Source organism: Caretta caretta, chromosome 6 (assembly GCF_965140235.1).
Source record: "Caretta caretta isolate rCarCar2 chromosome 6, rCarCar1.hap1, whole genome shotgun sequence".
NCBI classification, from domain to species: domain Eukaryota; kingdom Metazoa; phylum Chordata; order Testudines; family Cheloniidae; genus Caretta; species Caretta caretta.
In genome coordinates this window covers 72,215,994-72,230,632 of record NC_134211.1, presented here as the reverse complement: position 1 = coordinate 72,230,632, position 14,639 = coordinate 72,215,994, and the positions used below count along the sequence as shown (strand labels likewise).

General features: G+C 44.3%; 1 protein-coding gene across 1 annotated transcript in view; it reads left to right on the top strand.

Annotated features, from left to right (window-relative positions):
- The first annotated feature begins 6,521 nt into the window (after positions 1-6,521).
- Positions 6,522-14,639, top strand: part of EIF2AK4 (eukaryotic translation initiation factor 2 alpha kinase 4) — a 74,548-nt gene continuing 66,430 nt past the window's right edge. Inside the window, exons 1-3 of the mRNA XM_048853578.2 lie at positions 6,522-6,971; positions 12,678-12,793; positions 14,077-14,179. Coding sequence (XP_048709535.1) covers positions 6,834-6,971; positions 12,678-12,793; positions 14,077-14,179 — 357 coding nt within the window. The 5' untranslated portion in view covers positions 6,522-6,833. The remainder of the gene's footprint in view (positions 6,972-12,677; positions 12,794-14,076; positions 14,180-14,639) is intronic.

The window sequence follows — 14,639 nt, the reverse complement described above, 5'->3', positions numbered from 1 at the left end:
AGAACACTACAAGCTTTTGTAAAAGACCTTACTCAATATTTGGTATAGTACAATAACATTGAATACAATCGTTGAATGCAGTGTTGTTGTAATCGTGTTGGTCCCAGGATATTAGAAAGACAACATGAGTGAGGTAATATTTTTTATTGGACCAACTTCTGTTGGTGAGAGAGACAGACTTTCAAGCTTACACAGAACTCTTCTTCGGGTTTCTAGACCTGAAGCTTAAAAGTTTGTCTCTCTCATCAACAGAAGTTGCTCCAATAAAAGATATTACCACATCCACCTTGTCTCTCTTGCATACAATCAGTTGATTTAACTGGTTATTTTTTGTGGGGAGGAGGTTAAAGCTTCTGCTCTCACGTGGGGGTGTCTGGACCCCAACTGTTATAACCCCCCCATACTTTTCTTAGTTCTTGGAGGGCTGTGGTCCCCCTCCCCCATGGAATTACATTCACTCGTGGCCCACAATGATACATAAACTAGTAAGATCTCCCAATTGCCATTTTTGTCAGGAAATTGCCATACTTGTCACATATGCCATCTAAGTTTGCAGCTAAATAAATGACATTTGCAGTAAACTGACTTGTCTGCTGTATTGTGTCTAAAGAAGGCTATGTCCATTTATTCATTATTCCTGTTTGTATTTCTGTATATAAATATTTTTTCACAGAAAATAAAGAGGGACTGATGCAAATATTTACACTTCTCTTTATTCCCTGGAGACAACTACTACCAAATGGCACATTCTGCTGTTCCTTATATAGGAAGGCATTAGAGGGAGGCTGTCTAGTACCTGCTGGTGAGTCTTACTGTAACCACCTGGACAAGGAAAAGAGTGCAGAATGTGTGTCCAACTTCTGCATGCCCAGAAAACCCAGGAACCGCTTTTCTGATTTCTCAGGGGTGCTCTACCCACGCTCTGCCCCAGGCCATGCCCTCAGTCCACTGCTTCCCACCCCTGCCTCTTCCTTTGTGCGATCCACCCCCACCCTGCCTCTTCCCGCCACATTCCGTCCCCTCCTCCGAGCACCTCACCCTCGCTCCACCTCTTCCTGCCCCTGCTCCTCCCCCTATCCCCTAGTGCCCCCTGCCTACTGCTGACCATCTAATCAGCAACGGGCGGGAGGCACGGGGAGGGGGGAAGGGGAGGAGCTGATCGGCGGGGCCAACCAGTGGGTGCTGAGCACCCACTATTTTTTTTCAGTGGGTTGGGTGCTCCAGCCCCGGAGCACACACAGAGTTGGTGCCTATCCCTTGGAAGATCTGCAGAGATTCACTAGGAGTACTGAGAAAAATGTGTCAGGACAGAGTAGGCATGATAATTATCTGCAATTTTAAGTGATTCTTGCTTCTGAAATATAACAATTGCTTCTGCAATGATTTTGATGTCTACTGAATTTTATCTAGTTTTCTTATATTAAGGAATAATAAGATTTTATGAATTAACAGCTCTTCAGTGTAACGAGATTTTGCACAATATAGTGTTTATTAATAGTAACCATACTTTGCCATTCTATAATAATTTTCATCTGAGGATATCTAAGCACCTTAAAAATACAGTAGAACCTCAGAGTTACAAACACCTCAAGGAATGGAGGTTGTTTGTAACTGAACAAAATGTTCTGTTTGTTCTTTCAAAAGTTTACAACTGAACATGAACATAATCCAGCTTTGAAACTTTACTGTGCAGAAGAAAAATGCTGCTTTTAACCATTGTAATTTAAATGAAACAAGCACAGAAAACAGTTTCCTTACCTTGTCAATTTTTTTAAACTTTCCTATTAATAGTTTATGTTTAACACAATACTGTATTTCAATTTTAATTTCTTTCTTCTTTTTTAGTGTTTGTTAGCCATGAAAAAAAATGCCAACACACAAGCCCACGATTTAAATGTCCATTCAAAGAACACTAAAAAAAAAAATGCTGTAGAAAAATGTACTTGCTCTGGTCTCTATAATGGCTGTGATGGGGGTGTACCAGCCCCGCACTGGCCACAAGGGGCAGAGCAATCATTGTGGGCTCAGGAGGCACACCCCTTCTTCCCTGGTGAATCTGCTCCAAGTGGAGAACTCAGCTAAAAGGAGGCAGGCCAAGGAAGGGAATGAAGGAGGCAGGGAATACATTGCTGGCTCCTGCAGAGGTACCTGCAGCGCCCCTGGGGGTAAAGCCCAGGGACTGGGACTACACGCTAGATGACCCACTGCCTGCAGAGACCGCCATGGAAGCTGGGCCCCCACCTGTTGAGGAAGCTGCTTAAACTACGCCCCAGACCCAAGAGACGTGAGGCCTATAGACTGATTGCTTGCTTGCTTTGTCCTGCCCAGGGGTTGCAGCCTGTTGCTGCTTCGCCCTGACCAGGGGCTAATTCCTCCATCTGTTTGATTGTTTGCTGCCCCAGCCAGGAGGCTGCCGGGCTATAGACTAATTGCTTACTTTGTCCCACTGCAGCCTGCTTGCTGCTTCACCGGGACTTGGGAGCTAATTCCACAGACTGATTGTTTTGCCACTTAGAATCCACGGATTACCCGTTTAGGTGACCCCATCTGCGGGCCGGGCCACAGTTGGCAGAAATCACCTGCTTAACGGGGAAGCCCATGACCAAGTGTCAGAGCGGACCACTCCCATGCTGGGCTGATGGGGGTGCCCTAACTCAACCAGTAAGGCCCCGCCCATCACACATGGTAGAGAATGCAGGCACTGGTCAGATCCTACTAAGAGGACTAATCTGAGGAAGCTACATGCGAGGACCTCATGGACACAGACAAGATATTAAAATGGATGCTAGAAAGCCAGCAGCAGCAGGCTACCCAGCAAAAACAGCAACAAGCGCAGCTACTACAGCAAATGGACGCCCAACAACGACCGCAGATGGCCCAGCACCAAGAGCAGCAGCAGCTGTTTAGGGAGCTAGCCGCACAACACCAATCCCAGGAAGAATGGCTAGTTCAGCAGATGGCGGAGCTCCTACAGCCGCAGGGACCACCTGGACCTGTTGGGGTGAGCCAGAGCTCAGAGAACACCCTTACTGGGTTACCAGTGAGGCTGGCCAAAATAGGGCTCATGGATGACCCAGAGGCCTTCTTGGTCACGTTCGAACAGGTTGCCATGGTGGCCCACTGGCCTCCAGAATACTGGGCTTCTCTAGTGGCCCCATACCTAACCAGACCAGCATAAACGGCCTACCGGAACTTAGACCTTACAGAAGCCCTCAACTATGCCAAAGTGTAGGCCGTCGTATTAGACCAAACCGGGGTGAGCCCTGAAACATTTCATCAGCAGTTTTGACGGGAGAGGCATTCCCCAGGGGCATGACCTTGGGCAGTGGCTCAGCGACTCTGAGATTACTGTTGGAGGTGGTTGGAACCCAAGAAGTTGACCACGCCTCAAGTGGCAGAGGGTATTGTTCTAGAGCAGTTTACACAGATGGGTTTGCTGACATCAGCTGAGGGCTCTCAGTTGACACCGTTGAGGCGGTGTCCTTGATGGAAGATTACTTGGCCGCAGAAGGGCCCCAACTTCTAGCTCCTAAACCAGGAAGCCCCAGGGACCGCAGGAGGAACCTAAGCGAAAAACCACCCAAATTAGAAGAAGGAGGACCTCGGAGGGCTGACTTCCCACCCAGGGGTTTCGTGGAGACCTAGTGGGTGACCTCATGGGGAAGAGGTCGTATTCCATGCTGATTTTTGAACCAGCAGAGCCACCCTGTGCTTGCTTTAAACTGTTCCTCACCTTTGTCTGGATACATTTCTCAGTAGAGTAACTTTGCCTTTTCTGTAACCATCACACCACTTATAGGAGTGCCTTTTGATCTCTCTTGTGCAAACCACAGATGCATTGCCTTATCAAAATCAGCAGCAACAGTTTTGCACACAATACACCTGCTTTTTACTTCTCCGCTGTTTTTGGCTTCTTTTGCAAATTGCTTTATTTTTTCCTGGTTTTTCCAAATGATGGTTGATGAGTGATGGTAATGGTTGATTTCCTGATACCATATTGTACTGCTATGTTGCTGAGGCTAACACCACTCTTGAGTTTTTTTTAATATTTCTAGCTTTGTATCAATTCAAGGTGTGACACATTTGCACTACCTACTGCTTGTTATTTTGCTTAGTCATACAGTATTTGCTTTTTTAATTTTTATTATTTGTTTCTCCTGCTGCCTGATTGCATACTTTTGGTGCCAAATGAGATCTGCAGACACAGTTGACCTGTCAGTTTCTATCTCTGGTGTTTGTATCTCTGAGATTCTACTGCAATTAAATAATCTCCCTACTCCTCCACAAGGTGCTTAAATTTCATTATTCCCATTTTGGATATGTAAACTAGGGTTGCCAACTCTCCCGGATTGGCCAGGAGTCTCCCGGAATCGGGCTCGATCTCCCGAAGGCTACTGAAGCTAATCTGGGAGATTTTAGACCACTAAAAGTCCAGTCGGCAGCAGAATGGGGTAAGGCAGGCTCCCTACCTGCCCAGGCTCCACGCAGCTCCTGGAAGCGACTGGCACGTCCATCTGGCTCCAAGGTGCAGGGGGTTCAGAGAGTCTTTGAGCGCTGCTCCCCACCCCCCTGAGCACTGACTCCATGGAACCGCAGCTAATGGGAGCTGCGGAGGCAGTGTCTGCAGGCAGGGACAGTACACAGAGCCGCCTGGCTGCCCCTGAGCCTAGGAGCCAGACTTGCCGGTCGCTTCCAGGAGCTGCACAAGGTAAGCGCCGCCTGGCCACAGCCCGCACGTCCTCCTGCACCCAAACCATCTGTCCCAGCCCTGAGCCCCCTTCCACACCCAAACTCCCCTCCCAGAGCCCACCCACCCTCCTGCACCCAAACCCCTGCCCCAGGTTCAGCCTGGAGCCCCCTCCCACACTCCTAACCCCTCATCCCCACCCCTCATCCCAGAGCCCACACCCCAAACCCCTGCACTCAAGTGGAGTGGGGGGGGCGGGGCCTCGGAGAAGGAGCAGAGCAAGGGTGTTTGGGTTCGTTCGATTAGATAGTTGGCAACCCTAAGTAAACGGGCACACATAAATTGACTTGCTAAAGGAAAAAATATATATTTGTTATCCATTTTGCAAAAGACAGATAAATAAATGCTACAACTAGATTTCAAAACAATGAGAAGGTTAACCACTGTTCTTTTATTTCCAGTTCACATCTGTAATTGTTTTATGGCACATCATGCCATAAAAAAACACACCCCATCTCATGCTGTACTAATTAATAGTACATATCTACTTACAGCTGATTATCAGATGATTACTTCTTCTACAACGAAAGCACATTCTTCTTGCTTCCAATATTTCTGTCCAGTGGGTGTTCAGTTTCTTTGCAATATGGGAATTTGGCTTTTGGGGGTTGTATTGTGTAGCATGTATGTGTTATTTCAAATATTAGTGGTATGCCTCAGAGCAGTGATCTGAAAGGCATGAACTGTATTGAGAAAGAATTGGAACTGCTATCAAGACAGTTTGCCTTGTTATTTTTTTAATAGTAAAGTAGTTCAGTGTTCAGGAAAGGTTTGGATATTATCATTACTATACAGAGATAGTAGTTTCTCCAAAGTTACCTTCATTTCTCTTAAATGATTGATTTTGACAGCCCCATCTGATGTCTGAAAGGTCATGTATGGATTTGTGGCAAAGGAGAATTATTAGGAATGTTTAGGGTGTAATGTCATATGATGTCAGGATTTTGCTTTTGCTGAAAAGTTTCCAAAAGGTTTTTTTTATTTATTTGCTGTCATAGCTCAAAATCAGCTGTGCCTAAACATTTCAAATTTTATTTACTCTGTTGTCTTTGACAATATCTTTGACTATTTTTTATAAAGTTTGAACACAGAACTTGCCATAGGGAATCATTCCCTCAGTCTGACTAAACCAGATGCTTCAGAAAAAGCTGTAAGAAGTTTCATAGTGGGCAAATATAGACTAACTTATCCATAGGACAGATTTTTTCCTAAAGCTGTCATCTTAGTGATTGATGTATACCCAGAAACAGGAGGGTTTTTAGTCCTCATTTTTTATTCTAATATAACTGCAGATGTTCTCATTATCCATATAAATGTCTAACCCATTTTTTGAAACCTACAAAATTCTTGGACTCAAGATGGGTTCCACAGGTTAACTATGCACTGCATGAAATATAATTGTATTAAGCTTCTCCGGGCTGGGACCACGTCTTTCTGTGTATTCATGCAGCACCTAGCAAAATGGGGCTGCGATCTTAATTGTGCCCACCCCCCCAAAAGAAAGTGTATGAGAAGTCTCAAGGGTTCATAAACACTAGAACCTATCCGTTTACCTAAGGCACTGAAAGAAAAGGAGTACTTGTAGCACCTTAGAGACGAACAAATTTATTTGAGCATAAGCTTTCCTGAGCTACAGCTCACTTCATTTCCAGTCTTAGACCGAGGACTTTTTGAGAGCCAGTGCTAGTCAAGGTCAGAGCATCATTTCCCCCGCGGGTGCTTCAGTCTTGTTCCTTTCCCCTTCATCGGTCAGACGCCAGGAGGGGGTGGGGGAGTATCTGGGGCCGAGGTGGAGAAGCGCTGTGCAGAGGCAGGAGGTGTCCCGGGGCTGAGCTCTAGGGAGGAGGCCGGGCAGGGCTGGGGAGCTGCGGGAGCTAGGGAGGCCCCAGTTTCACCGTGCTTGAGAGGCGGCAGCTCCTCCTGCGACCGCGGGGGGCAGCACCAGCGGCGGGTAGGGCCTGCGGCAGAGGCCGGCTCCCAAGGCAGAAGGGCCGCGCTCTCGCTGGCGGGCGCCTGGGGCCAGTGCTCGGCGGGGGCGGCCGTGCCATGGCTGGCAGCGGCTGCCGCTGCAGCTGCCGGAGCTGACATGGCCCGGGTGAGCGGCGCGCTGGGGGCGGAGGAGGCCCCGGAGAGTTACTTGCTCCGCCAGGAGAACGAGCTGCAGGTGCTGGAGTCCATCTACGGGCAGGACTTCCGAGACCTGCGGCAGGAGCAGCCCTGGAAGGTAGCGAGCCGCGCGGCCCGGGGCAGCCCGGCGCATGGGGGCGGATGGGTGCCTGGCCAAGCCCCCGGCGCCGGGGGGCGGCAGGGTGGGTGCCCTGAAGGGAGCTCGGGTAGCCTGGCACTGCTGCGACAAAAAATGTGTCCTGCTGCGGTGTCCCCTTGTCCTGCCCTCCCCCGAGGAGCCTGGGACGGGATTTCCTTACTTAACCCCCTACCGGTCCCCCCGCCTCGCCCCCGCGTCTCTCTGCCGCTCTCCACGTAGACCTGCATGGAGGGTGAGTTGCCCGCTGCTTGAGCTACCCCCCTTCCTCTCGCACGGCAGCCAAGGCGGTCCCTGCTTGGCCTGCCCAGCCAGATGTGCGCTGCTCCGTGCTCTTATGCAGCCCCGGAGCTGGTGCTAACGCGAGAGCCCCGTGCGAGGTAAAGGGGGAGAGCCTTGGCCCTGGCGCGAGCGTCTGTGGCTGCCGCTGCGCTGCCACCCCCCGCACAGCTTCGTGTACCACAGCGGGAGCTTTCTTGAAGACCTGGCAAAGGTTTTCTGACCTCCCCCGGGAAGCAGGGTGTAAGCGGCAGGGCCTGCCTCTGCTAGCACACCCAGCATTACCAGCACTGGTTCCGGCTGTGTGGGCACTGCAGGAACAGTAGAAAGTTCAAACAATCATAATGATAAACTGAGCAGACAGGCTTCTCAGGCCATGTTTATGCTAGGGAGTTGTAGTAAAAGTTATTTGTTTAGCTGTATGCTATAGCCAAAGCTCAAGCCAGTGCTGGGCTTTTTATCACAGTATTAATTAAACTTTTCAAGGAGCAGCTTTAATATTGAATTTAACTAATTCAATTAACTAAGAATCTGCTGATCCCTTGTGTAGACTAGGGTTGCCACTGGTGCTACTATTGAAAGTTGGGGGGAAGTTTTTGCTAAAATCTCTAATGTAGTAAAGGCTAAAATGGGTTTCCTCCTTTCCTCTAGTAATCATTAAACAGAAATGAGCAAGACTGGGATCAGGAAAGGGAATTGTCCCATTGTTCTTCTACCAAGAGCCGTTTCTAAACATACTTAATGAATTCATTATCTATCAAGGGAAGAATGTGTTTTCCTTGCACTCCTTCCCCATCAAGCTGCTGCTAACCTAAGATGTCTGGTTTCAGAGTAACAGCCGTGTTAGTCTGTATTCGCAAAAAGAAAAGGAGTACTTGTGGCACCTTGTTTAGTCTCTAAGGTGCCACAAGTACTCCTTTTCTCCCCCATGAAATGGCCCAACTTGATTATCAGACACATTGTAAGGAGAGGTTTCAGAGGAACAGCCGTGTTAGTCTGTATTCGCAAAAAGAAAAGGAGTACTTGTGGCACCTTAGAGACTAACCAATTTATTTGAGCATGAGCTTTCGTAGATGAAGTGAGCTGTAGCTCACGAAAGCTCATGCTCAAATAAATTGGTTAGTCTCTAAGGTGCCACAAGTACTCCTTTTCTTATTGTAAGGAGAGTGATCACTTTAGATAAGCTATCACCAGCAGGAGAGTGGAGTGGGAGGAGAGAAAACCTTTTGTAGTGGAAAACACCCATTTTTTCATGCTTTGTGTGAATAAAAAGATCTTCTATACTTTCCACAGTATGCATCCGATGAAGTGAGCTGTAGCTCAGGAAAGCTTATGCTCAAATAAATTGGTTAGTCTCTAAGGTGCCACAAGTACTCCTTTTCTTTTTGCGAATACAGACTAACACGACTCTTACTCTGAAACCTGTCTTCATGGGGGAGAAAACCTGGATTTGTGCTGGAAATGGCCCAACTTGATTATCATACACATTGTAAGGAGACTTGGAGAGTGGTCAGTTTAGATGAGCTATTACCAGCAGGAGAGTGAGTTTGTGTGTGTATGGGGGTGGGGGGGATGTGAGAAAACCTGGATCTATGCAGGAAATAGCCCGACTTGATTATGTAAAGAGTTGTCACTTTGGATGGGCTAGCACCAGCAGGAGAGTGAATTTGTGTGGGGGGGTGGAGGGTGAGAAAACCTGGATTTGTGCTGGAAATGGCCCAACTTGATTATCATACACATTGTAAGGAGACTTGGAGAGTGGTCAGTTTAGATGAGCTATTACCAGCAGGAGAGTGAGTTTGTGTGTGTATGGGGGTGGGGGGGATGTGAGAAAACCTGGATCTATGCAGGAAATAGCCCGACTTGATTATGTAAAGAGTTGTCACTTTGGATGGGCTAGCACCAGCAGGAGAGTGAATTTGTGTGGGGGGGTGGAGGGTGAGAAAACCTGGATTTGTGCTGGAAATGGCCCAACTTGATTATCATACACATTGTAAGGAGACTTGGAGAGTGGTCAGTTTAGATGAGCTATTACCAGCAGGAGAGTGAGTTTGTGTGTGTATGGGGGTGGGGGGGATGTGAGAAAACCTGGATCTATGCAGGAAATAGCCCGACTTGATTATGTAAAGAGTTGTCACTTTGGATGGGCTAGCACCAGCAGGAGAGTGAATTTGTGTGGGGGGGTGGAGGGTGAGAAAACCTGGCTTTGTGCTGGAAATGGCCCACCTGTTGATCACTTTAGATAAGCTATTACCAGCAGGACAGTGGGGTGGGAGGAGGTATTGTTTCATATTCTCTGTGTGTATATAAAGTCTCAAATAAATTGCTCAGATAAATTGGTTAGTCTCTAAGGTGCCACAAGTACTCCTTTTCTTTCTAAGATGTCTGTGTATGACAATGGTACCAGGGAATTATTATCACCTGCATGCTCGAGAATGATGTAAGTGAAATAAAAGGATGATTTGGGGTTGACTTTAAAGGAAAGTCCCTCCCATTCTCACCTGCAGCTGCTAAACTGATACATCTTTGCATGTGATAATTCCACTCTCCTGCTGCGTAACTAAACATCATCCATCTCTTCCAGAACCCTATGTAAAGTACAAATCATTTTGGATTGTCACTTAGAACTTTTTATTACTGGTTCCCCACAAAGGTTGCTGCTGAACTGACAGTTCTGTGTATAAAAATACTGATTGTGTGCTGTGTAAATTGTCTTTAAATTTATATGTTCCTTAACAAATATACCTTTATTCATGATTAACAAAGTTTTGGTGATGTTTCCCTTGTGATGGTCTGAGTAACTCCTAGATGAAACTAGGAGGTAAATCCTCACAAGTTTTCCCTATTTGAGTAACTCAGTTCTCTCACCCTAGCTAGTCTCTCAGCAGTGTTCTGAGAGAGGCCCTTAGTTTGCCCGCCAGGATTAGCCACCATTTCTCCCTTTGAGCAGGGCACGTCTTCAGAACATTTGTAGAACTTGGTTGCTGACATTACCAAGTCCTTGATTTCTCAAGAACACCAGAAGCATTCAGCCTCCTTACTGGTCGCCTATTGTCTTCCAACTCTTTGATGGCCCTCTATATAACTGACTTTATGATTAATCCTCAGCACCCTTTTTTAATTCTAGCTATAATTAATACTCTGCATATGTGACTTGCTTTTTAATTAATTGTCAGCATTTTTATTTCCTCTGTAGTTGAGTCATTCCTTAATAGATTAATTGCATACCTATTTGCTTAATTGACTCACCTCATAACTGGTTCTCTGCATTGATTCATATTACTGTTGTTTCTCTGCATATTTGTTGCATGCTAATTGATTCACCATATAACATTTCCCTGATTATTTGGCTCACACTAACTTTCAATTTCACAATAACTGTTTCTTAGGATAACTGATTGATTAATATCATGGCCAGTCGCCTACTCTTCTCTAATTCTTTCCATTCCCCTTCTAGATGTCATAGTCTCTTCCCACATATTCTCTGATGCTGCCTCCTCACCTCCAGTGATATCAACTCCAGCCCGGGCCCTCCCTTCCTTTCTACCATTCCCGACTCCTACAAACTTCTCTGCTGGACTCACCACTTCCAACCTCACTTATCCCTACCCATGCCTGTTCCCTTCTTTTGCTACTCAGGAGTGGCTCCATGCTGGCCACTCCATGTGCTGGATGGAGAGGGTGGCTTCTGCTCTTTTTTTGAGTTGTGGCTATTCCTGTGAACTCTTCCAGTAATTTGAGCATCATAGATTGAAATGGATTTTTTTTTTTAAAAAAATCTACATTTTAAATGAACTTTAAGATACAGTAGCACCTTCTTTTGCTGCTGTTTTGGGAGATACAGTGATGTTTCAGCCATGTTTGCTATACTTTTCTATAATTCAGGAATGATATTACAAATGGCAATATTATTCCACTCACAAATACCCATTCCATTCGATTGTTAAGGAAAAGCTGTAAAGAAGCAGTGTAAAAACCTAGTCACTGAGGAGGAATTATTCCTGTTGTAGTCATCAGATCATCATATTTGACAATAAGAAAGGAGCCAAAGCATTTTAACGGTGAAGATAATTAACTGTTGGAACAATTTACCAAGGGTCATGGTGAATTCTCCATCACTGGCCATTTTAAAATCAAGATTGGATTTACACATACACACACGGCATTTTTGGGAGGTGGGGGGTGAGTTCATTGGCCTCTGTTATACAGAAGGTCAGACTAGATGACCATAGTGGTCCCTTCTGGCCTTGGAATCTGACTCTGACAAGAAGGAATTATTTATTTTGCATAGACGGTGAATTCATACATTTCAACCTGCAATGTCTCTGAAAGTATCACTGCCATCCCTGACCTTTTATATCTGCCACTCCCCATATCTCATGACTCTCACTGGAACTTGGTCAGTATTTTCAATATGGACTTAATCCCTTCCTAAATTATAGTGAACTAAGGCTACTTTACTCTTGATTAGAGAATCCACATGTAATTTAACATATTTTAACTTTATGTGCATTAACTTCACATCTTTAGTTGATTCACATTAACTTTCCTGAATGTTCCCATGTAGACAAGCTCATACACTCCCTGTCCTGAGGAACCTGGTGGGGGCATTGGGCTGTTTCTAGCCTGTCTTCCTCTTGTCACTCTTCCTTTGTCATTCCAGCTAGTTCTTCTTTCCTTTCCACCACCATGTTTGTCATCTATGACTCATCTTTCTTCTGGCTTTTCTCCTCAGTAAATCCAAACTCCCAGTGTCAAAAAGTTCCTGTGTACTTTTTCCATTTTACTTTGAAGTCAGTTTACAAAGACTGTTTTAAAAAAGTGAAAAGGAAAGAAAGAAAACAGTAGTTAGCAAAACTCTGCCTATATGCCTAAAATAAAAAAGCTCCATCTCTGTACCCTAGAAGGCCGAACACTAAGTGTAAATTTAGATTTCTTTCTTTGTGGAATGCCCCTCTAACTTGCTGTCTGTGACCTTCCACAAATAACTCTGAATTCCATTCGTTTAAAAAAATGACAGCCACTTTTCACATACCTTTCTCCATTTAAAATATAGTGAACCACTGTTTAACCTAACCCATTAATACAGACCTCCCTCTTACCTAAATATGACTCATGCTAGGGCACTCCTTCTTCAGAATATCTCTATTTCCACTTATTCCATGAATCTTCCCACATAGGCTGGATAAACTAAGGTTGAACTGTTTAAAATAAGATCATCAATGGTATTAGTTCACATGTTCACTAATCAATTGTAAAAAAATTCATAGATATTTTAAGGCCGGAAGGGATCATTGGGATCATCTAGTCTGACCTCCTGCATAACACAGGATGGGACTTCCCTGAATTAATTCCTGCTTAAATTAAAAGCCTTGTTTTATATTTTAGGTAAAACAGCCTCCGGAAATCAGTTTGGTTCTGCGTCCTCAGGGTTTGACGGGTGACAATGAAGTTTATGCCAAAGTTGATTTGTGGGTCAAATGTTCCCAAACTTACCCTGATAGGTGAGTGAAAATCAAAATATAGTCTTCTAATATTTTCTTTATTCTCTCCTTGACAAAAATGGAAGTTGAAGTGTAACATTGTGTTCATTGCCCTTATTCTTACCTTGATTTAAATGTGTCTATATTTGTTATACTTATAGTGTTGAAGTATAAAAGTGGGTAACCTTATCTGTATAATTAATCCATCCGAAAACATGCATCTGAGATAGAAGCAACCTCATCCCTTCTGTGATGTAGCTGCCAGTGAGTAATAGAGATACATCTGCCAACTGGAGATTTAGGCACTAATTCAGCAAGATACTTAAGCCCATATGTAACTTTAAACATGTGAGTACTTCCACTGAAGTCATTGAGACAACTCATGAATTTAATGTTAGCACAGTACCTTGCTGAATGGGGAACAAAATCTTCATCTTTAAAATTGTCTGCTTGTCATAGTTCTATCATCTGCTGGTCCTGTATTGTGCTGAATTAGCCTTTTGGAGGGCTAATGGATATTTCCTTTGAATTATGAAAAGGGTTGTTGTGGGTGATCAGCCGCTACTGGGATATGGTCTTGATAGTAATTTTGTGGATAAATATTGTTGTGTCAGAATAGCCCAATACTCCATCTGCTTCCAACAGTGGCCTGTGTCAGATACCTCAAAGAAAAATAGTATGCCCAATTATGCAATGATCTAACATATGGGAAGGGAAATGTTGTTCCTGACCAAGTGATGATTTCATTATACCCTGAAGCTTGATAACCGTTATAATTTTTGTTTAAGATAATATAACTGCAGATGTTTTTCTTACTCCTATAAATGTCTAAGCTTTTAAAAAATGTTGGTTATTTATCTGAATGTACTTTATTGAATGTATTCCTCAGATTAATTATATATTGCTTACATAATGTAAAAGGAAAATCAGAAAATCCCAAACTGCCATATCTTCTGCCAGATCTATGTACTGCATTTTCAGTACATCCCTTTAAAAAAAGTAATGTATCAGGTTAGAACTGTAGTTTTCACAGACTATGGGGTTACCCTGATGGTTCTTCTGCTTGTTGAAACTGTTGAGTACTTGTGTGTCAGCAATTCGGATTATGTTGAATATAAAGCAGAACTTTTTTATAATCATGTAGATAGAGTATTACTTGTTTGGGTGTTGAATGACCATTGTTGGGTTGCTGCAAAAAAACCAAAGTTCTTATTGGCCTGTCGTGTGACATATATGAGTCTCCTTATCTGTCTGTATATCTTATCCTTCATAAGAGACCATTTCTTGTGATTTTTTTTCTCCAGTGTCCCTGAAATACAGCTGAAAAATGCGAAAGGTTTGTCAAATGAAAACATTAATCTATTAAAATCCAGACTAGAGGAATTGGCAAAACAACGCTGCGGAGAGGTAAGAGTTTTCTCTTTGTGAAAAGCCTAATTGATCGTAAATAGTCTTGAAAATTTTGTATAGTGAAATGTTATCAAAATAAGGAACTACAAATACATCAAAAGTAGAATGTGATTATACATTCTAATAAAGCAGGATTCTGTTCTTCCCATAATGGTCTCCCACCTCAGGAAAGTTCAGTGTGCACATCCAGCAAAAATAAACCACACAGAGACTGAGTTTGCATTCACTGCCTGTCTAGGAACTGTGGCATCATACCCTTAGAATTCAGAGTAACAGCCGTGTTAGTCTGTATTCGCAAAAAGAAAAGGAGTACTTGTGGCACCTTAGAGACTGACCAATTTATTTGAGCATAAGCTTTCGTGAGCTACAGCTCACTTCATCGGATGCATACTGTGGAAAATACAGAAGATGTTTTTATATACACAGACCATGAAAAAATGGGTGTTTATCACTTTAA